Here is a 21,610-nt window from a genome sequence, read left to right as displayed (position 1 = left end):
TAATGGTCTCCGTTCAGATGAGCACACAGCGATGTTTTCAGTTCAGTGCCCCAGAAACATAGAGGTCGTGAGTTCAAATCCACAGAGACAAGGCCATTGCTGGTATTACATTTTAGTATCGGATGGAACAAAATGAGAAATCTCATGGGGCGCAGAAATGCACTGTACGCCCTGCAATCCACCGCCTATGCACTGATTGCCCATCTTGTCTGGCGCCCTCCTCTCAACTCTTTTACTGCACTCTCTAGAGCATGGCTCTGCAACCTGAGGCTCTCCAGATATTTTGGACTGCGACTCCCATGATCCCTCACAATTTACTATGCTGGCTAGGGATGCTGTAGGTTGTAGTCCAAGACATCTGGAGAGCCAAAAGTTGCAGACCCCTGTGCCCGTGAAATGTTAGAGGTACAAGAACCCTAACTTGCGTACTCAACAGCAGTAGATGACAAGAAAGGAATGAACACAGATGACCAAATGAGAAGTCTGGGCAGCAGCATAGCTATGGAAGGCTAAGACGCATTGCTATAACAGCATGTACAATGTTCAAAGAATTAATTAATTAATAACATTGTGTTTCTTACCTGATTATCCTAAGTCGATTTTTGCATGAAGGTTTATATGTTATTCGGCGCTTCTCTTGCCCCTATAAATCACTGAAATAGAACGTAGATTTGGATTTAGCAGGTGTTATGCCCCAAAACATTCCTATATTTCAGAGGAGACCCGCTAAAAGCTACAAACGCCCAAAAAAGTGGATTAAATGATTTAAGAATGTCAGTGGTGCGTGCATAAATGTAGTGTCTGTATATTTCCCTGGGCATGATAAACGTATATATTTTTTATTTATTTTTACATGAAAATCCACACTTTTCCAGGTTTGTCTATTTATCCCGAATACAGGATGTTGATAATTGAGCATTATTAAAAGTCCTGCAAAATATGATCCTGTTGCATGCTTACATTTAAAGAGCTGTCAGGTGGTCCCATGGCATTTGAGACTTCTTCAGTTAGCCCTCGCTTTTTAGCCATCAGCACTTTGCATGACAATTGTAGGCCAAAAATGTGAAACAAATGCCCCTGATCATGAAATACTGGTAGGTTAAAATCCTGGAAAGACCTCAGAATACCACATGACAGAGGGCCACAGGGCAGTATAGGTCTCCTTTGGTTTGACTAGCTCAGTTCAGAATTCCTGGCATTTTTAAGGAAATATGTTTCTGTGTGCGTTTATTTCTGCACTTTTTTAACTTTGTATTTCAAAATTCAAAAAATGTGTACTCGAATGAAAACCTGAGAATTTAACTGCTTGAGTAAACATGTGTAGGGGGAACGTTTTGACTTAGACATCTGAACATCAGTAATATTCGAACGCAAGGTCCAGTGCAAGCATCTGCCTAGCCTGTCAAGCATGCTGGGCAGTTTTCAAAAGGCCTTGCCCCTCACCTGATTACCTGTTTTCCTGCCTCGTTCTCACCCATGCACTGCCGCGTTCCAAGATGGCTACCATCAGCTGCAGCTGTGAGTCAGCCCCCTGCTCTAGACGGATAACGCAACAATGCACAGTAGCATCACGCCTCCCAAACCCCCATAGTCCATCAACCGTGACCGTACCTGAAGTACCAATGTTTACCAGCATCTTACAACTTCCTCAAAAAACCATGCTCAACGACTAAAGCACCCAGCAATAAGCGGCTCTGGCTGCTGTAGGACCTTTTGTTAATACATTAAAACAAATACAAAAATAAATCTATAGCTCAACGATTTCTTTAGAAAAAAAATGATGCACCCATTGTTCTTACCCATTCCAACTGAGCTACCGGAGCAGGTAACTGAAAGGCAATAAAACACAGGAAAGATCATAAATGCTGGTACACTCAAAATATTAGTACAGAAACATTGTTCATCAAAAATGTCTCATATATTATGAACACAAAACAAATATAAAATATTCCACTGTGAAGTCTTTGAATATAGAAAAGGTATCATCTCTCAATATCCTCACTCACTAACTAGCCCCGTCACAATTCCTAAATAGTTGCAGCTCGTGTGTATCTTCCATTGATTGAGTTCAGAAACTATGCACTGCCCTTTATGGTGCACACATTGAACGAAAGCGATGTGGGTTATTGAACAGAACACGTTTTCAAGTAAGGAATAGTCTCCATTGCATTGGCTGAAACTAGGTTTCAGCCAAAAGATCACAGCGCCCACCCACACCAAAGGCAGAATTCTCAACTGGATTGCTGAGCACAACTGCCCAATCACAGTCACTTCCATAACGCCCCAGTCTTGGTCCGACCATCATTTGATTATGTTCTCACTAGAAGCATCAGCTCCACTGGCTATCGACAGTATAGCACCAGCCGTCCCCACTAGAAACAAAAGAAATATCACGCTAGAAAACCTCCTCCCTTTGAAATTACCCACCCGCAACTCAATCTCAAACCATATTGATCCATTCACCATGGTAGATATGTACAACAAAGTGATGTTATCATCCCTTGATGTCATAGCACCTCTAAAAATGAGAAAGAGTAAACCTCGCAAACCATTGAACACCTGGTTCACTCCACACCTGAAAGCAATCAGACAAGAGAAACGTTGTTGCAAAAAAATATGGAGACTAGATCCATCTGAGACTAACAAGAATAATTTGAGTAAACAAGCCACCCTCTATAAAAAAGAAATTTTCCTTGCTAAACAAACTTCTTACAACCTCTGCATCTCTCAAGCCAAATCCAATACCAAAGAGCTCTTTGCTATTCTGAAAGAGGTACAATCTCCCATCCAAACGCCAGACTGGTGTACGGGCATACAACATGCTCTGGCCAATAAAATTACAACCTTACAAACTAAGATTAACAACAAAAAAGACACTCTTCTTACCACCTTGAAACCCAGCAATACTAATACTACAGCACCGTTGCCAACCTCGACTCTACCACAGGTAGACATCCCCCACTTTAACTTTCGCAAAGTATCCACCATAGAGGTTAAAAAAGTCATCCTGACTCTTAAAACTTCAAATTGCTATGGCGACTTATGCAAGATGCAGCTTGTGACCTCTCCCCGTTCATTACCAAACTCATAAATGCATCCTTTACCTCAGGTATCATCCCTAACAACCTGAAACAATCTTGGGTCCTCCCACTTCTAAAGAAAGAAAACTTAGATCCCTCCATCCCCACTAGCTTCTGCCCGATCACCACAGTGCCAGTCCTACTTAAAATCCTTAATAAAATTGCATATCTACAAATCCAACATTACCTTGAACACAACAACCTCTTAGGAGTCCGACAGTGTGGCTTCCGACCCAAACATGGTACTGAGACTGCACTGGTAGACCTCACGGCACATATCGATGAGTTGAGGGATGAGGGCAAGACGGCATTATTGCTGCTTCTTGATCTCTCAACGGCATTCGATTTGGTCGAACACGAGATCCTCTGCAAGCACCTTGAGACGGCAGCCCATTTCTCCCAAGAGGCTATCGACTGGATTCAATCTTTTCTCAATAACAGAACCATGCAAGTCTTCTCCCCGTCAGCAGCTGCGGACCCAATACCTATAACTTGTGGTATGCCACAGGGCTCCTCCGTCTCACCCACTCTGTACAATATTTTTACAAAGCCCCTTTTCGATGATCTTGACGGCCTGGGTATCACCTACACGAACTATGCCGATGATACCCAGATCCTCATCTCGTTGACGGGGGATTATGACAAGGATTTGGCCTTTGTAAACAGAGTGTACCTCATCATCCAGGCATGGATGGCCTCCCATGGTCTATGCCTGAATGACGACGAAACTGAACTCCTCATCCTGGGCACCACAGCTAACCTCAACAAACTTGGCCAGAACTACTCATCATTCGAAATTGACAACAGCACCATTGCCGTGGCTAAGGAGGTAAAAACCATTGGCTTCCATTTAGACCCCACACTAACATTCAAAAAACAAGTAAACGTTATGGCCTCCGCCACATCCTATACTTGCAAACTTATCATAGCAGCCAAACCATTCCTGTCCTCTAACAATTGCATCACCCTTGCTAGAGCTCTGATCTTGTCCAAGTTGAACTATTGTAACACCCTCTACGTGGGCAGTAACAAATATGTCACTAACAAGATTCAAATCCTGCAAAACAACGCTTTAAGAGCAGCATTTAGTCTCCCAAAGAAAGCCCACATTTCAGACATTAGAAGATCCGTCAATTGGCTCTCCGGGACAGATAGGATCTTCCTTAAATCTGTATCCTTGATCCACAAATGTCTCCACCACTCTGCCCCCCTTTACCTGACAAAAAGATGTACTAGACAAGCCTCCTGCCGCCCTTCTAGAAAGATCAACTCAAACCTCCTTCTGGTGTCGAGATTCAAACGCACTATGACTGGGGGAAGTAGCTTTCCCCTCAAAGCAGCTCAGCATTGGAATTCGCTACCGCCACCCTTAAGAGAAGACCTCCATTACACACAATTCAGATCCACGGGCCACAGTGTAGTCTACAATAGTGCAGGTGTGCACTCTGATCCGAAGAAATATTTGTTCAGAACATAACACATTGTGAGTTCCCACGAAGAAGGCTGCGCCCTCTGACTGCAGCAGATCAGGCCAAACCTAAAAAGTTCGAGTCAACAACAGGATATAGGTAGAAAACAAATTTCTGCAGTGCAAGCTGTCCATATGCAGAGGTGTGCATGCATGCAGGTTCATAGAGTATGAGCATAACAGTTAATCCTACGTGGGTTGAGGAGGAAGTAGCATGAAGAGGTAACAAGTGCTAAGTACCATCTCAAGAGCAAGGAAATGGGACTTCAGATACTGCCTTGGGGACACAGGTAAGAGGAATAGATTCATAAGCGAATGTAGACCTGGATTTTGAATTTGGTGCAAAAGGTTAAGGGGATTAGAGTGCATTGTTGTGCTCACTTTATGAGGATGAGGTCTCAATAACATTTTTCATATTTTTTAAGCACCATATGATGTTGGAGGTAGATCATGATTTTCCAGAGTAGAAGAGTAGACAATGGTGGATGATAAGGGCTTCCTAGAGAGCACAACGTAGACCTGCATTTTCAGTGGGCTGCTGTTGGCATTAAGGTTGACATCCTCAAGCCATAGTAGCCACATGGGGCAAGAATTACATTAAGGTCCACTTCAAGTTCCTGAAAGAAAGTCCAGATTCAGCAAACGACAGTAAAGAAGGACAACGTGCAGGGTGACAAGGAAATGAAGCTAAACCAAAGTGTTCGAATGAGGAGGGAGAGGGCATTTGCGTGTGGACTGGAGAGGTCAAGTGTACCTTTCTTAGGATGAAATTGAACACATCCCCATAACAGGAGGTAGGAACTGAGGACGAGCCAAGGTGATGTAGTCAGTGACGAGGAGCGTAGGTGTTCCACTGTACCGAGATCTCAGTTAAAGTGATGAAGTCTAGTTGGGAGTGGGTGGGATTCTTCGTGGTCAGTGATTGAGATTGTCTTGCTGCAAATGGATCGACATTCCATAAGCAGCATCAAATGTTCTGTTGGTGTGGTAATTGGTTTAATAGGGCGTAGGATTGTGAACGGTTGGGTTTCAGGAAATGTTTTGTGGTATGTGAGGCATATGGTTTGCAGTAGGAGGGAGGACAGGAGCATGGATGTGGGATCTGAGGGGTACAGCCTCCAGTAGGAGGGAGGACAATACCACGATTTCCATATATGGATGTGGATGACATGGTGTAAGAGGTGAGGGGAAACATGACTCTTCACAAAGGCATTGCATGATGGGCAGACAGAGTTCAAAAAAGAAGAGGTGTGATGGCTGAGGGAACCATTGTGGGAGGATGGAGTAACATCAGGTGAGAGTGGATTGTGGGTTTTGTGGTAGGAGGATCTTTTAAATGACAGCGAGCTTAGTCCATCTTGTAGTTCCTCTAGACCTCAGCAGTTGGTAAGGCTTACCCAGATTCAGTCCACCACTGAAGCTTAATTGGGCCGTGCAAGGCATCTTATTCAGTACAAGTGATAATAGAAGAAATAGTTTGATATCTTCCTTGTGCTGCATCTGTTCTATGACGTTTCTCAGCAGTTTATGCCACCTGAAACCCCCATGCTATGTGACATGTATATCTTTATGAACATTGTTGGCATTCCAATGCTGACATGCTTGACGAGAAGGGATGTCTCCACATGTTGGTATACTGATCAATTTTGTATGATGTTGTTCTTAAAATGAAAGACAGGCCTACTAACACAAATTATAGCATTACAACAATTCCTTTTCAATTCCTAGGTTGATTTCTTTGTGGAGATGACAAGAGTATGGTAGATGCATTTTTGCTCAATGGGTAAAAAACATAGCACATGTATGTCCTTAAAAATCAGGGTATGGCTTCTTAACTAAAATAAGTTCTTGTTGTTTGTCTTGAATTCCTTATTCAGCCATGTCAGGTTACAGTGATTGTATGCATAATGTAACAACAACAGTACTGTGCTTCTTTAGCTGTATCAAACTCACTACTCTTTTCAATCTATGTACGGATGTTATAAAAAGTAAGCATGTTAGCAGTGAAACAATTAGCAATAGGCTTGTTATTATGCAATATCATAAATAAAAATGCCTCTCTCACCAAAATCCTCAGATTCGCTGCACAGACCCTCTATAACCTGATTAATATCTTCATCACACCCGGTGGATACCCATGCAGAATTGCTCCCTTTTCAAGTGTCTGCTTCTCATTTTGAAATACATCCATGACCTAATTCCCCACCACAGGACTGAATCTATTTGTCTCTGTTCTCTCGCTCAGGCTCTCTGCCCTCTACAGTCCCTCTATCCTGCATCCCCTTGGACTGCCTTCGAATTCTGCTCATGAACCATTCCGGTATCTCCTGAATGCTCTTTCACCCGATATCAAGACAACTCATTCGGTGCAGGTATTCAAGAGCAGGCTGAAGTTCCAACTGCTAGCAAGAGAAGGTGTGTCTTCGACCCCGTCCTCCTGCCGTTTCCCCTATATCCGCCTGTACAGTTCAAACTCGATGTAAATATGTAATTATATTATTACTGGCTTAATGCTCAATGTATAGTATTATATATTTATGTGTGGCATTTGTCCCCTTCTCATCTCTCCACACCCGGCCCTTCAACACCCGGCCTTTCACTACCCACCCATTTTCAGTAACTCTTTTAAGATACTCAGATGTGGGACGGCCCGGCCCTTGCTGCCTGTTTGTACTGTTTACAGTGCTTCTGGTCAAAGTGCCAACCCAATCACTGTAATAAATACAAATACAAACTACAACTACATACTTCACAAGTGGACATATCAACAAGTGTTATTGCATTGCACATTTGGTCTGGCTTAGTAGCTGGTAAATGTGTTGTTACCTGAATATATCTTTTTGGGACAGAAGGTTAGCTTCAAGCCATCTTCGCCAACTGGTGCGACCACCACTGTGTAGACATCCCCACAGGGTATCGCTGTAACATCACAGTAACTGGAACCAGGGCTGGGGGAGCATGTGAAATTGCCTTTTGATCCATAAAGATCAACGCTGTACTGGGTTGGATCTGGAGAGGCCCTCCAGTTCACCCGTATTCCATTACTGGATAGTCTGTACAGCTTGACGCCCATGGGGCAACATGCACCTTGCAAAAAAGAGAAACAACATACAAGGCTGAGTAGATGTGAAAGTGCTGAATAGATGAAGCATTAAAACCATTCAGCAACATTACACGATGGCTCATTCGAAACAGCAAATGCATAACATGATGTAGCATACATCATTAAAACTGAATATTTCTGAACCTGGTTTCGGAAAAAAATAGTTTGGATGCTGTGTTATAAAAAAAACCCTTTCATATTCCTGGTGTTCCACGGAGTGAAGGTAACTTGGAAATAGACTTCTTCATGTTTCATGTCGCTTTGAACCCCTCCGACAACGGCTTAATATTTGTGCATGTGTTTTTTAAAGTGTTTACACCGGTCTACCCATGTTTCTTTTAGAAATGTTACGGGTAATCATATATTTTATTGGGCCAACGTAGGTAACGTAGGTGACACATTGATGTTGCACAGTACATGCTTTTGTATTCTCAGAGGACAGCTCTTCAGCTAGATTCCTGACCAGAAGACTCTTTTCTAACAACTGGCTTCCACCACCCAGCAGTTGTGGGGAGTTCTTGGGTTTTATTTTGATTTCAACATGCTGGCCATGAATGGCAGAAACAATTTAATTCGTACAAGAGTCTTATTAGAAACAAAGGAAAAGGCTGCAGGGTTGTCCAACTCCAGGCCTCGAGGTCCTGGATCCTGTAGGGTTTTCAGGATATCGCTCATTAATAATTATGAGGATAAATGTGCATACATTGAGAATCGTTGTATGCAAATTCCTCTCTGGATATCAATGAGGGATATCCTGAAAACCTGACATGGATCCGGCCCTTGAGGCCTGGGGTTGACAACCCTGCATAAGTGCATCAAACACCTTTGGTAGATATCCGTCCAAGGTGGAAAGCAGAGAACGAGTGAGGGAGCATACTGTGCTTGGACATTCCCAGTTCCAGTTACTTGCAAGGAAGAGATTCTCAAAAAATTCACATCGGAGTCGATATTTAAGTTAGATTTGTACTCCAAAACAGCTTCTATTGAATTAAGATGTTTTAGTGTTTCTCTCGTTGCATTTAAATAGGGCAAAATAAGTTGTGGATGTCTACCAGTGGCAAATGGCAAAAAGTTTCAGCCCATAAATATGGAAAGTATTTCTATTTGGGCATCTTCTTTTGGAAATGGTATTTTTCACATCACACCCCTCCCACTGCCGTTGGGAATTTGGCGGAGTATTGTGCAGTTTGATTATCAAGGGCAAGGTTACTCACCACTGTCTCGAAGCGATCAATGTTCCTTAATCTCAATGCCCACATTCTTTTAATTATTTATTTCTTGGTTGATTACATGTAAATAATTGATCAAGAAATGTAAACATGATAAAGAAAACTAGACACATATCTCTTTAGTGGTTAAAATGCATTTTAACATCAAGCACTCATTAATTGTACCGAAACTATTAAAGGGTTCATGGCTTGTGCTTTCCTTTGCTTACTGGAGGAGTAGCCTTGGTAGGTGCACACCGACGTCCGGCCCGTTTCGCTGATTGCTTCCAACGACACAGAGTAGTTACTGCCGCAGGTGATGCAGCCCAGAACGCAGTGGTTTTGGAGGGTGTGGCACTTAGCTTGTCCTTTTGGGGAAGTTAGCATTGTCGTGTATGTCATGGCTCCCACTGCAGTCGACCAGCTGACATTCGTCATGGACTGGGTAACTTGAACTGCGCTCAGATGTGTGGGACAGCAAGGATCTTCAAGGGAAGGAAGTAAAGTAGCATTAAATAGGTTCAACCATAAAAAAGCTTTCAGCATTTAAGGTACTCCAAGCTAGCTACCACATGCCAATAAGAACAATCAAGCACCTTTCCATAAAAATGCCTGCTAGTACACCCCAACGACATATTAACATGATACAATGTGTACATAACATCACACAATGTAATACAAGAATGCTGTGCATAAAATACAGTTATGAGTTAGATTGCCTTGTGACTGGGAGAAGAGTCCTTGATGGCTGCTGAAATGGAAAGGGGTAGAGGAACAGTGTTACTGTTATATATGTATATCAGAATTTTGATAGCCACTTTCTACCAAACGTTCTTTTAGAATCTGACTTCGGAAATGCACTGTTTCCTGTTTTGGTGAGACTGCCTTCGTTCGAGTATGCTCCCTTCTTCCCACCGGCATCCTTCTGGCCTGCTCTTCTTTGCATCATCACTTGCTCAGCAAGCTCTTGCTTCCACAGTGGAAACACTTACCTCCACGGACCATCTACCCGTCCTCTGTCTGCACGCGTGTGCTCCTGCTTCCATTGACGCTGCCCGTCTATACTTCTGGTTTCAACTGCGTTCATTCATCAGTGCGGTCCCCCCCACCTTGAACTCCCCTTATGCTGACTACCCCACACCCTGCCCACTGTCATCCTCACTCAGGGCTCAACTCTGGCTCATCCCAGCATGTACCCCATCCCAGCATACACACTCATCAACTACTGTTGCGACTCAGGCCTTCATGGGCATGCCCAGTGAATGCTGGCTTCCTCATACCTCCCACCTCTTGAGGCCTGCCAGTGCCGGCATCTCCACCAGTGACTCTGCCGTTTGCACCCGCTGTACCCAGTGAATGAAGTTGCCAGTGACAAAATCGCAAAAATGAGTACACGTTTTGTTTTTTCCTCTCAATAATGTATAGTCTCATTGTTTTTCCTGCCGGAATTTGACACGCTGTAGCAGAAGTTCCGTGTGTGGCTTCTTGGCTCAACAACATTAAGCAAAACACAGGAGAGAGTCTGTGCTGCATTGACGAAAACCATGAAACCAGCAACAGCTGACAGGTACATATCACACTACATGCTTATGAAAGGCAAGGCCACTCACCCACACACAACTGCAACCACACTCTATTCCCAACGACATATTGCACAACACATCTGAATTTAGAATGCAGCCATCCCCCACGACATAAATGTGGTCTAGGTGGACACATAGTGAATCTACTACTCTTGCACTCTCTCTTGTCAACTTCTAAGCACCCATCCATTTGCCAAATTGCTATTGATAGCTAGTAGGGACCTGACCAACTTCGCTTTGTCTAAAATGCACACATGCATTCTAAACTCCTCTGATGAATTTTTTCATACCTGGACTTCGGTCCCCTGAGGGAGTTCAACCTACAGTGGGTTGGGACCATACCAATGGTGAAAGTCGCTATACAAATGACAATTACAATACTATACAAGATATGCATGAACATTCTGAACTCATTCAGAAGTAGATAGGAATTTGCTGTTAAACACCAAATACTAATCTCCCCGCTTTCTGATAATAATTCAATATGTATTTGCACTCGGGTCTGTACGTTGGAATCCTGACAGCCAGACAGGATCTATGGATTGTCGGCAATGTTCATCAGTCTAACCGTGGATCCCGACGACTATCAGGATTCCAGTGTCTGGACTCTGTCCCCTCACTGTCCTTGTACACTCCCCAGTTCACCATCACCTTACCTCTAGACTTGCCTCGGCCTTTACATCCCCCCTTGTGTGCTCCCCTCCCTAGCCTGTGCCTGGCTCTGCTCCTTCACTGCGGCAACAACGATCTAGTGACGGATTCCACCGAGTGTCCACAGCTCGGCATCGTTCCAGCACTAGGTTAACCGTTGTTTAATACTTTTCTCTCCTTGGACGGCCTGCCACCAGCACCCAGCCCCTCAGCCGGGTGCTTATAGCTTTAATACCCATGGCTGCTGGACAATATGGCACCTTATGCGCACCCTGAGTACTCCTAATCCATTATCACTAAGATCTTGCACATTAAGTCGGGCTTTCAAGCACATAAGCAGCCATACTGCCGACAGCTGCAGATAATAATGCTTAATTAAGTAGTTTGGCAATTCGATCAAATTTCTAGCTCTATTTGGTGTTTAACGTTACAGTCTCAACCATTCATCCGTTGCCTCTTCCTTGCTATAAAGTGGATAGGCAGTGACCACAGGCAGCAGACAACCTCAGCACGTGGGACGGTTGTCTAGAAAGCCATGACTCGTTTAATGAGTCAAATGTATAGGTTGAACTTCTATTAGGGAAAAAATATTAGGACATCTTGAAGGCAGCTTCGGTGCAGATGGACCAGGTGGTTTGGGCGTTGGTTCTGTTCAGGGAGAATGGGGGTTATACAGTTGCCAAATAGAAGCTTGTGATTCTGAATAGGTGAAGCTAGAAATAAAGGCACAACCGAACAAGTTATGCGCTGGATTCCTTGAGGAATGCTGACTGCTGAGCTCCTCTGAACAGTGCACAATAATGAACTTGGAAGAGATGGACCAAGACTAATAGCAACTGGCCTGGGCTCAAGTCTTAGAAGGGGGTTTAGAAATGGTGGTGGTTGAGCGCAGTACAAGGTAAATCTTGCTGAGTGGTACCATGCGTGGCCATGGTGATGATGATAACCCAGACTCCTTCCAGGCACATAGATGAAGCAGCCCCTGCCACCCAAAATTCCAACAGACACTCCAGAACCCAGATATACCCAGAGCCTTAAGAAGAATAGCTCAACTACGGCTTGGGATGTGCGTCTGCAAGCCCAGACTCTCGTGATTGACAATAATGGACCAACCTCCATGTGACCAGTAACTGGACATCAGTGCAACCAGCTGCGGAAGAGAGACTCTTGAAGCCCAGGTGGCATTTAAATGAAATAAAATATGATGCTCTTAAGTGTCATTTCTAAAACATGTGTTTCCAATCGCCACAAATTCCCCTCTCGCTCATTTAATAATTAGGATACTATGGACAGTTTAGTTTGTCTTCTATGACATTCATGCAATTTAAGACATGTTCACTATGTCATACAGTACATCAACATAGAGATTTAGAATGTACTTAGTTCTACACACCTGTTTCTATAGGCACGCCGTAGCTAGGTAAACTCATTCCTGACGGTCTACTTGCCACAACATGGACTAAAAACACGCATCCGCATGGGAGACCGGTCAGCGAGCAGGATGTCCCCGCGCTGGTGCAGTTCCACGATCCACTATGACTTCCGGCAGTGGCAATGTAGGTCACATCTTTGTTGCCCGACTCCCAGTAGACATCAAAGGTGGAGGTGTCGATAGTGGTAATATTTAGTATTTCGGGACTGCAGGGAGCTGAAAGAGTAATGCGCAGTTAAGTAGGCCCAGCAATTATTGAACTCAATAACCCCAACTCCGCATTCCCCTCTATAAAACGGTGTGTTTCAAATGAGCAGTGTGATTGGATGAACAGAGATTGAGCTATCTGTGTGGCCTCATCACATTTTATGAAACCCTCGCCTTAAAGGATTGATTTCTGATTGTAATATTGTACCCATCTTGTGCACTTCCCACACATAATTACTCTACCTTTATTCCGATATTGCGCATGTAGCTGTGCTTTAATAAACTACAGTATTTAGTTCAGTTTAGCAATACAGTATTTATTGCGTGCAGACGTATGCCCAAAGAGGGCAATTAGGCGCTGCATTGGCTATAAGACTGCAACGGTCAAACGTGAGTCTGGATATAAAACAGAGGATGTTTATTTGGGAAAGAGGTCACATTTCAACAGTCTGCATTAGAAAAACGAACTTCTCATCTCCACAGAGAACACAATTGGAGTGCAACCACTATTCATTTCTGTCTAGAAATGGGTGTAAAAAGGGAACTCTGCTTCAATATAGTACCGTATCATTCATGAAGTGGAGGAAACTAGTTCAGATCACCAGTGAAACGCAAAGAGGAACAAAACAAGGAATGCCCTGGATGTGTGGGCATTAGTTTCGATATGTATAAATATGTAATGCACGTATGATCATTTTAAATTCCATTTAATTTTAATAGCACTGGATAAGTACCATAGTGTGGACATTTCAGCCAATACCATTTACCAAGGCACTCATCAAGGGCTGCAATTCAGTGCACATATGGAATCCTTTCACACATGCTGTATTGTATGATTTTGTGCCCATGTGCATTTAGGCAGTAGTTATGAACCGGTTTTGAAAAAAGCCTAATCCAAATAACAGCACATGAAGGAAGTGGCCAGTAGACCAATACCTTCCTCGGTAATTTGCAAGCACCTTTACATTTTAGAAAACAACCTTCTGAAGCTGAAATCTTGACCTCTGACCATCCTTATTGCTTTGGAAATCCTACCAATCCTTTAAAGCAATGCACAGTAGTTCTCAAAATAGCTGTGTATGCTTGAAAATAATCCTAGTCAGTATTTTTATTATATATATATATTCTGCCCCAGTTCTCATGCAGTTCTTATCCAGAAGATTTACATTTATATGAATAATTGAGAAGATTTATGAATTTGTTTGCAAAAAAAAATGGAAGACTGCATAACTTTGCTGGAGTGTACATCTTTTTTACAGCAAGTGAAATTCTTAGGCAAGAGACATTCTGACTTATATATGCATGACTTATATATGCATGATGCAGCCAACTTCTGGCACATTTAGTTTAGTACAAGCTGGCGTCTATAAGGAAGAGCCATTTGCTGAAACATAAGTTTCACCTGGTTCCAAAGGCGCACTCTGCACAACCCACCAATGGCATCAATGTACTTAATGTGCATCCCTAGCAAAGCACTAGACAGAGAAGGGATCGGTTTCTTCATACCTGTTGTTACATAGTTGGATGGGCAGGAGGTGTTGCTGCCCCGGAGTTCACTGAAGGAGTACACTGTGACATTATAGGTGGTATCACACTGCAATGCAGACAGGGCACACACTGTGGACGTGTCGTTGCACAGGATGACGCTGCTTCCAGACACGGCCTTAGTTTCATATATTTCAGCACCACGGACCGGAGACCAGACAATCTCCAGCGTGTCACTGGAAATGTAGACCGGACTGACGTCTCCGGGGCAACAAGGTGCTAAAATATAAACAAGATCATCTCCAAGTTAGTGTCAATGAAAGCAAACCAATGCCGCAAAATAAAGTCCCACATCAGTGAAAATATTCCACAACGCTTCTCTTATTAACAACATGGGTATCGCTTGATCACCTGATTCCGTTTAAGATAGTGGCTTGTTTAAAAAGGCTAACTACACTAACCGGGTCAATTTCGAAATCTTGGTGGAAAGACACAGCAGGAATAAGGGACCACAAATGTGTGCATAGCCAAGAACATTCCCTTAGGTCCCCTGCATGGTGTATCTGGGATTAGACAGTCCTGTATTGACCTTTCACACCTGACTCCTGTATATTCATGTGTTGCTCACCTCGTTCTAGCCCCGAACAGATGCCTGCTGCAGGCCGTCAGGCTCCACATCTAGGCAGTGAATCTGGTGATCTGCAGGGCAGGCTATATAGTTGTAACTTGTCAAAAGCGTTTGCAGAGCTGACTTGACCACTGCCTGTTCAAGCTTGTAAATCAGTGTTGTACATTGTGTTCTGTGCAGCAACAGGCTGCTGATGCAATGTAAGCTACCTTCACACAACACCTGATATAGCACTACCTGATACCTTGCGTACAGATTAGTAAAGTCTGGCTGCACATTAGAGGACTTAAGGATCTCTGGTGTTGGATTTTCGCAAGCGTTCTCTGAATATGATGTAGCGTCTCTGTGGGTCTGAAATCGCTACCAAACATACATAGCTTCTGTGGATTGTGTGTCTGTTTGAAATGTTCAGCCTACTTCCCAACATGCTACAAACCTGAAATTCGACATGTGGGTAGGTTCCATGGTGTAGACAGTGTAAAAAGTATAAGATATGCATTTTTCTATTTTTTTCAATAGCAGTCTGCAATGGTTTACCCCTGCCGTATGGCTCTTAGAGCCATACTTCTGCCGTAGTTCTACGTAAACCTCAAAAGTTCATTGTTCCTAAAGTTTGCAAACTACCAGCATTCTAGCTGACATTAGAGGCATTTGCTTTTGTAGTAATGCGGATGAAAGGAAACAGTGCATTTCTCTTGGATAGTGTCCGCAATTATGTTATCCGTCACATTGTGGCAGATCTCTCATAATAATTACAGGAAAATAATTTCCCACTGGAGTTGATGGATATATGCCATCTCAACAGTACGAAGCTTACATGCTTCCTACATACACGTACAGGTATGGCACTTCATGCTTACACCCTTCAACCCTACAAGTACAGCACTTATGTAAGTCTTGTTTATACATTTGCAGTCTCAAATACAATTGATAGCGAATTGGTCTTTGGTTGACAGTGTTTTTATTTTGATAAAGGTAATTTGGGTGCTGCTTGGTGGTGACTAGTAACACTCAGACTGCCGAGTGTGTCACAATTTATGAAGAACAAAATTCTGTTCTTCATGACTTATGTTGAAGTCGCTGCTGCCTCGGCTGTACATCGGGACACCAATAATGTTGCTGCGCAATCTCAACGCTCTGAACTAGGGATTACTGTGTGAAGAATGGATGCAACTGCTAGTGATATTATAAATATAGATGTTAATAATGATGTTTCCTAAAGCACATTGCCAATTTTTTTGTCCTTTCTCCCTTTACATGGCAGCAAGAAGAACAGTCAGGAGGAGTGCCTGGATCGGATGAGGGAATCAGCAAGGACAGTGTGGTTCTCGTGGAGTTGCACAGCAGGTATGTTTGGGGAGGATGCGGGAGTGAGAGTGGGAGTAGGGCGAAGTGTAGCAGTGATGAGACGAGGCAAGGCCACCACCCGGGATGTAGGAATGCGGTGCCTTACTCATTAGGGGACTTGGAAAGTGAAATCTACCAAGATGAAGTAGACAATGGCCCTCATTACAAGTCAGGCGTTAAGGGTTTAACGGCGCCGTCGGCACCGTTAACCCTTAACGCCTGATTCACACTTTAACGCCTGCTTTTTGCAGGCATTAAAGTCCAAGGCGCTAAGCGACCTTGGTGCTAATTACGGCACCGTAATTTACGGTGCCGTAATTAGCGCCTTCCCCATCCCCATTATGCCCTATGGTGCGAAAATGGGAATGGGGAAGGGCAAATGGTGAATGGGGAATTACCGCCCCACTCACCTTGGAATGGGGCGGTAATTCCGCCATCCACCATGCCGGACTCCGGCATGGACCATGGTGCTAACAGCACCATGGTCCAGCGCCAGAGTCGTAATGAGGCCCAATATGCGTCGGCCAGCTGGTGACCACTTTAGAAGGCATTCCATGGACTATCCTCTTGGTAGAGGTCACTCTCCGAGAAACCTGATGAGCAGGAGACCGCCATCTTACCTCCTGGGTGGCTGCCTTACCCTCCTGCTGTCTCTGTCACACATTCCACTTCCCCGTACCTCCCACATGCTCTCACTAAGCATACCTGCTGACTGTCGTACTGTAATCCCTTGTCCCACTGGAGGTACTCCTCCTGACTGCTCCACTGACCATCATTTCAAGAGAGAAGGGCCTAGGAGTAGTTTCCTCCTTTTTTCCATGGTTGATCTTTTCTATTGTAGTTTTTAAAACTTGTGAATCATCCAAGGAATTGTTTCACAACTTTAAAAAAGCCACTGGCTTCGCTCTGGCCTGGACTCCAAGACATTACCAGGCAGTAATGTCACCCAACTCGGAGTCTACTGCTTAAGTAAGCTTGAATGCACGCCTGTCTCTGGTTTGGATCACTCGCTTGTCCTCGTTAACATACCCTGATTCAGTTATGTAGCTTGGAGCTAGGAACATAGTGGCAACCTCAACAGACTGATGAGATAATGTTTGGCAAAACCTATTAGCCAAGCTTCAGGGATTATGATCGAGTTGCTTGCAGCAAGGGAAGCAGTGTCTACAGCACTGAATAATCACTGCGCTACTGCCACTGCTGCAAAAATTACAATGGTTCCAAAAGCTTTTACGAAAAAAGCAAAGCTCAAAATCCATCGCAGTTTAACAATTTAGGACTTATATGTAGGAACTAAAGAGGCTTTTCCATGTTCATGAGCATCATTTAGCATTGATCATTAAAGCAAACATAAGTATTTTTCTCAAATGATTTCACATAGTGCCGAGAGGAGACCAGATTGATTGTCCAAAGCCTTTCAGTGGCTCACCAATTCAACAACTGCAAGCTCATGTGGACCGGAGAGAAATGATGAATGACTTCCGGTTCAGCTTCCGTCATAGCACAGAACCACAGGTGCCAGAGAATGCTTGTCAGAGTGAAAGGGCAAAGGCTAGCTGGACGTCTGGAAGTAATTAGCCTTGCCGACTGCCTTTGACTCTCCTGGCCATGGGGTCGACGAAATATTGGCACAGAGTGTCCAAGAGTGCAGGGGCCTGACTGTGGTATTTCACTAGGAATTATTACTGCAGGCTTGTCATGAGAAAATAAAAGGTGTCGCCTCCTTGTCAAAGGGGAACTTTCAATATATTGCAATGTTGTATGTATTGCTTCCTACGTTCAATGCACCCTTCCTACGCAGAATTCTATCAACATTCTGAATGCACAGGTCTACAGTGCGGGTTGTAAAGCAAGTCTCACAGGGCACACAGAGATATACATGAATCTGGGAGCACCTCCCTACAGTCGCATAGTCGCTTACCAGTGGTGTAGTTCAGCACATCTCCTAAAGCACTCTGCCCGGCCCTGTTGTATGCAAAGACACTAATGAAATAGGTGAAGCCACATTCGGACGGGAAGGAGCACTGGGTGGCCGAGGTATTGCAGTTCACTTCCAGTCCATCGTCGCTTTTCACAAACACAACATAATATTCATTGAGCTGTCCGGCAGACCAGGTCACAAACAGGGAGCCAGGGTTCTCTTCTGAAATGGTGATCCCGCCTGGAGCACAGGGCACTGTCCAAAACACAAAGAGAGGCCTGTTATAAACCTGCATACAACGTGTCCAGTACACACACACACACACACACACGCCCATAAGGCACCATCTCTTAATTTCGATTCATTATGTTAGTAAATGATGTGGCTTTGGATTGCATGTCCTCTTTCTTATGCAGGATATTGAGACAACACAAACAGGCAGGGAATAAAACTATTATACAATTCTTATATTTAACAATTTGAACTGATGGTTCGCACCCGCAAAATGGTGGTTACTGCTGCATGGTACACTTTGGGTGGAGTTAAACCAACATGCAAGCTTTCTGACTTGAGAAAAGGTAACAATTAATTTTGGTAAATGAATGTATGCCGTACGTAGAAGCACCTTTTGTTGCATTTATGGAAAGCTCTTTAGCATTCACAACCTTTAGCACTGTAAGTCTTACGTGATCCAGAGAGCTTATGGCATCTCCCAAGTGTGGACTTCTTATGTTATGATAATGATAACGATGTGTTATTTATATAGCACCTAAATCCAAAGCTGTTAGTCCATGTTGGGCCTTTAAATGGTTTCCTAACAGCTTGCAAAGATTTTTTGAACCAGCAGCGTGACAATGAACCCTAAAAGGGCATTTGTTTCAGCTGTGATTGGGCTGCTAACCATTGCTGAATGTGCACCTTGCGGTGTAGGCCATGGTTCAATGTACATTTATAAGCATGTTCATGGTGCACAGTAACACAAACAATAATAGCGGTTTCATGCAAAAGATTGCAAGGCCATCTGGGCTTCTGTAGAGGAAGCTTAGAACATCTGTCTGTCAATAAGGCATCTTTCATGCCAATTCCTCAGAACTAGCACTGATTTAAGGTCACCCGGGATATAAGAGATTTCCTCACTCCAAAACATACTACAATTGTAACCTTAACTCCCACACACCAGACCGGCAATGGCACCCACACCCCCGTCCCCCAGTTCGGGGTTTATTGCTTCATGAAAACGTAACTTCACAAGATTAATTTTAACTACCATACCGGTGTGAGCTACCTTATACTTAAGTGAAAAATCTTAAGGTAAGGCCAATCCTAAAGTTCTCAGGCGTGGTGGCTACACGGTTAGAGCACGTTGGCTTGTACATTACAGCAAACTTAGTTCTCCTCATAGGACACTTACCAGTTAGTAAGGACTCTCCACTGGATGACACAGTGGACCCTGCGTCATTGACTGCAGCGATGGACACAGAGTACAGCGTTCCACACTGGAGGGCGGTGATGGTGCAAGAAGAGGAAGATGACGTGCAGTTGAGTTCTGGTTCTGCGGGACCACTCGAGAGCATGAGAACGTATTCTGTTGTTCCAGCTGTGTTGTTCCAGGAGAATGTAGCATCCAGGTTTGAAATGTCAATGTTAATTTGGCCAGCAGCTGGGGCATCTGGACCTGTTAAGTTAAAAACATCTCCTAAGTCTTGTCATAGCAGCCCAGCTAGTATCGTTATCTGCCCATCTGTACTGATTATAAGCTCTATGTGATCAAAATCATCTACTGGAAGCTGCCTAGTGTTTTTGCAAGGCAGTCTCATAATAGAACAGACCACATGGCATTGAGGTGTTATCCTACTCTGCTTTAAACATGCTTCATTGAAGTTTGATGAATAAGAACGCATGGTTCATATATGTGCACATGGTTTGCACATTATTCATATGGATCTGGTAAGGCTATGTAGGAATCTAATAAGGGGAACACATACTACACCATAGGTTGAATGTGCTTGCAGATTGGAAATGCTGACACTTCCAAAACTATTGATACCTATCCTATTCTTGCTACAGCAGCCCATCCAATTCCTGCTACAGCAGCCCCTGGTGCCGGGACCAGTTTACCTTTTCTTTTCAAGATATCCAGTTCCCTACCCCGTGTCTTTACTTATTAATCATGTGGCCTTGCCACTCCTTCTAGGGGGTTGCTCCATGCTTTAATTACTCTTTGTGTGAAGAAATATTACTTATCACCCAGTCACTGCCTTTGATCTAACACTTTTGTGATATACATGGCCCTGATGTCTTGGCACTTTACATATATAATGAGTTACAATGGACTTTGTAAATGTTTATGGACCAGTATTTAAAAGTAATCCACTTAAAAATTAAACCATGTATGTGTGAAAGTGAATTAATTGTTTCAATAGCGTCAACAACTTAAAGAAATTGATGAAATGGTCACATACTGCATTCTCAATTGGTTCTTACGTGTTACTTGGTTGAGGGTGATAATATCTCCAGCGTTGCCGTTTGCATCCCAGGCATGTACCGTGATGGTGTAGGGGGTACCAGGATCGAGACCAGTAACTGTCAGGGGTGATACAGTTGAATTCACGGTTGTTCTGTTGCCAAGACCATCAGATCGCATGATGGACACAGAGTAGGATACAGCTCCATCCACAGGATCCCACTGCACTTGTACACTGCTAGAACTTGGAGAGCTTACACCCACGTTTGCGGGTGGCAAAACTGTGAATTAAAAAATATCAGTGCGACCATTACCCATGCTGAATACCAATATCACAATATTATTACAAGATGGCAGATGAAGGAGGCTTCGGGTGGGGCCATTTGGTGATTTGGCAGAAGAAATTGTAACTGGACCCACGTTTGATCCTCCTAGGTCTGGGGCAACCATGAAGAGGCAACAAAGGCACAGAATACGGAACTATCACCGACTACCTCTCTATGTAGGGAGGTGTGGAAGGACAGCTGTAGGGTGTCGTTGTCCCCCATATTACAATATGAGACAGAATGGCAAATAATTGTACCCTGCCATGATGTTACATCAGTGAAGAGTGACTGGTTGTACTCTACTGTGACATCATAATGGTGCACAATGGCTGTGATTATACATTTCTCTGACATCTCATCAGTGTACAACAACCCATGGCTCTGTAATCTGCCTCCTATCGGAATACATGGAGACCATGACCAACATTCATATGAGACAATGGTACTGGAGCAGCCGCAAGCAATACACAGGACATTACAAACCATCTGCAAAAACCCTATCCCACCCACTGCGGCCCACTGTGGCATCACCCACTCACCCTTAATATACTTTCTTATCTTCTGCACTCCTATTCTTCTCATCCTCGTCGTCTTTTCCAAACTCTGACTCGTATTCTCTCTCCTCCACCTTGTGACTCTGCTATCGAATTTGTTTAATATTTTTCTTCTAAAGTCACTCTCCTTCGTTCTGCTATTACACCCTCTGC

The 21,610-nt window shown here is 43.7% G+C and overlaps 1 protein-coding gene across 1 annotated transcript in view; it reads right to left on the bottom strand.

Annotated features, from left to right (window-relative positions):
- Nucleotides 1-21,610, bottom strand: part of LOC138542762 (fibronectin type III domain-containing protein 7-like) — a 60,915-nt gene that overhangs the window by 26,805 nt on the left and 12,500 nt on the right. Inside the window, exons 5-13 of the mRNA XM_069641862.1 lie at nt 20,598-20,858; nt 19,525-19,788; nt 18,114-18,368; nt 14,239-14,496; nt 12,487-12,741; nt 9,090-9,344; nt 7,375-7,635; nt 1,800-1,829; nt 582-653 (exon numbers count right to left, since the gene is read on the bottom strand). Of these exons, the coding sequence (XP_069497963.1) occupies nt 622-653; nt 1,800-1,829; nt 7,375-7,635; nt 9,090-9,344; nt 12,487-12,741; nt 14,239-14,496; nt 18,114-18,368; nt 19,525-19,788; nt 20,598-20,858 (1,871 nt within the window). The 3' untranslated portion in view covers nt 582-621. The remainder of the gene's footprint in view (nt 1-581; nt 654-1,799; nt 1,830-7,374; nt 7,636-9,089; nt 9,345-12,486; nt 12,742-14,238; nt 14,497-18,113; nt 18,369-19,524; nt 19,789-20,597; nt 20,859-21,610) is intronic.

Source organism: Ambystoma mexicanum, chromosome 1q (assembly GCF_040938575.1).
Source record: "Ambystoma mexicanum isolate Mex_15411 chromosome 1q, UKY_AmexF1_1, whole genome shotgun sequence".
Lineage (NCBI taxonomy): Eukaryota > Metazoa > Chordata > Amphibia > Caudata > Ambystomatidae > Ambystoma > Ambystoma mexicanum.
The sequence above is the reverse complement of the archived record's forward strand: the minus strand, read 5'-3'. Positions and strand labels throughout refer to the sequence as shown.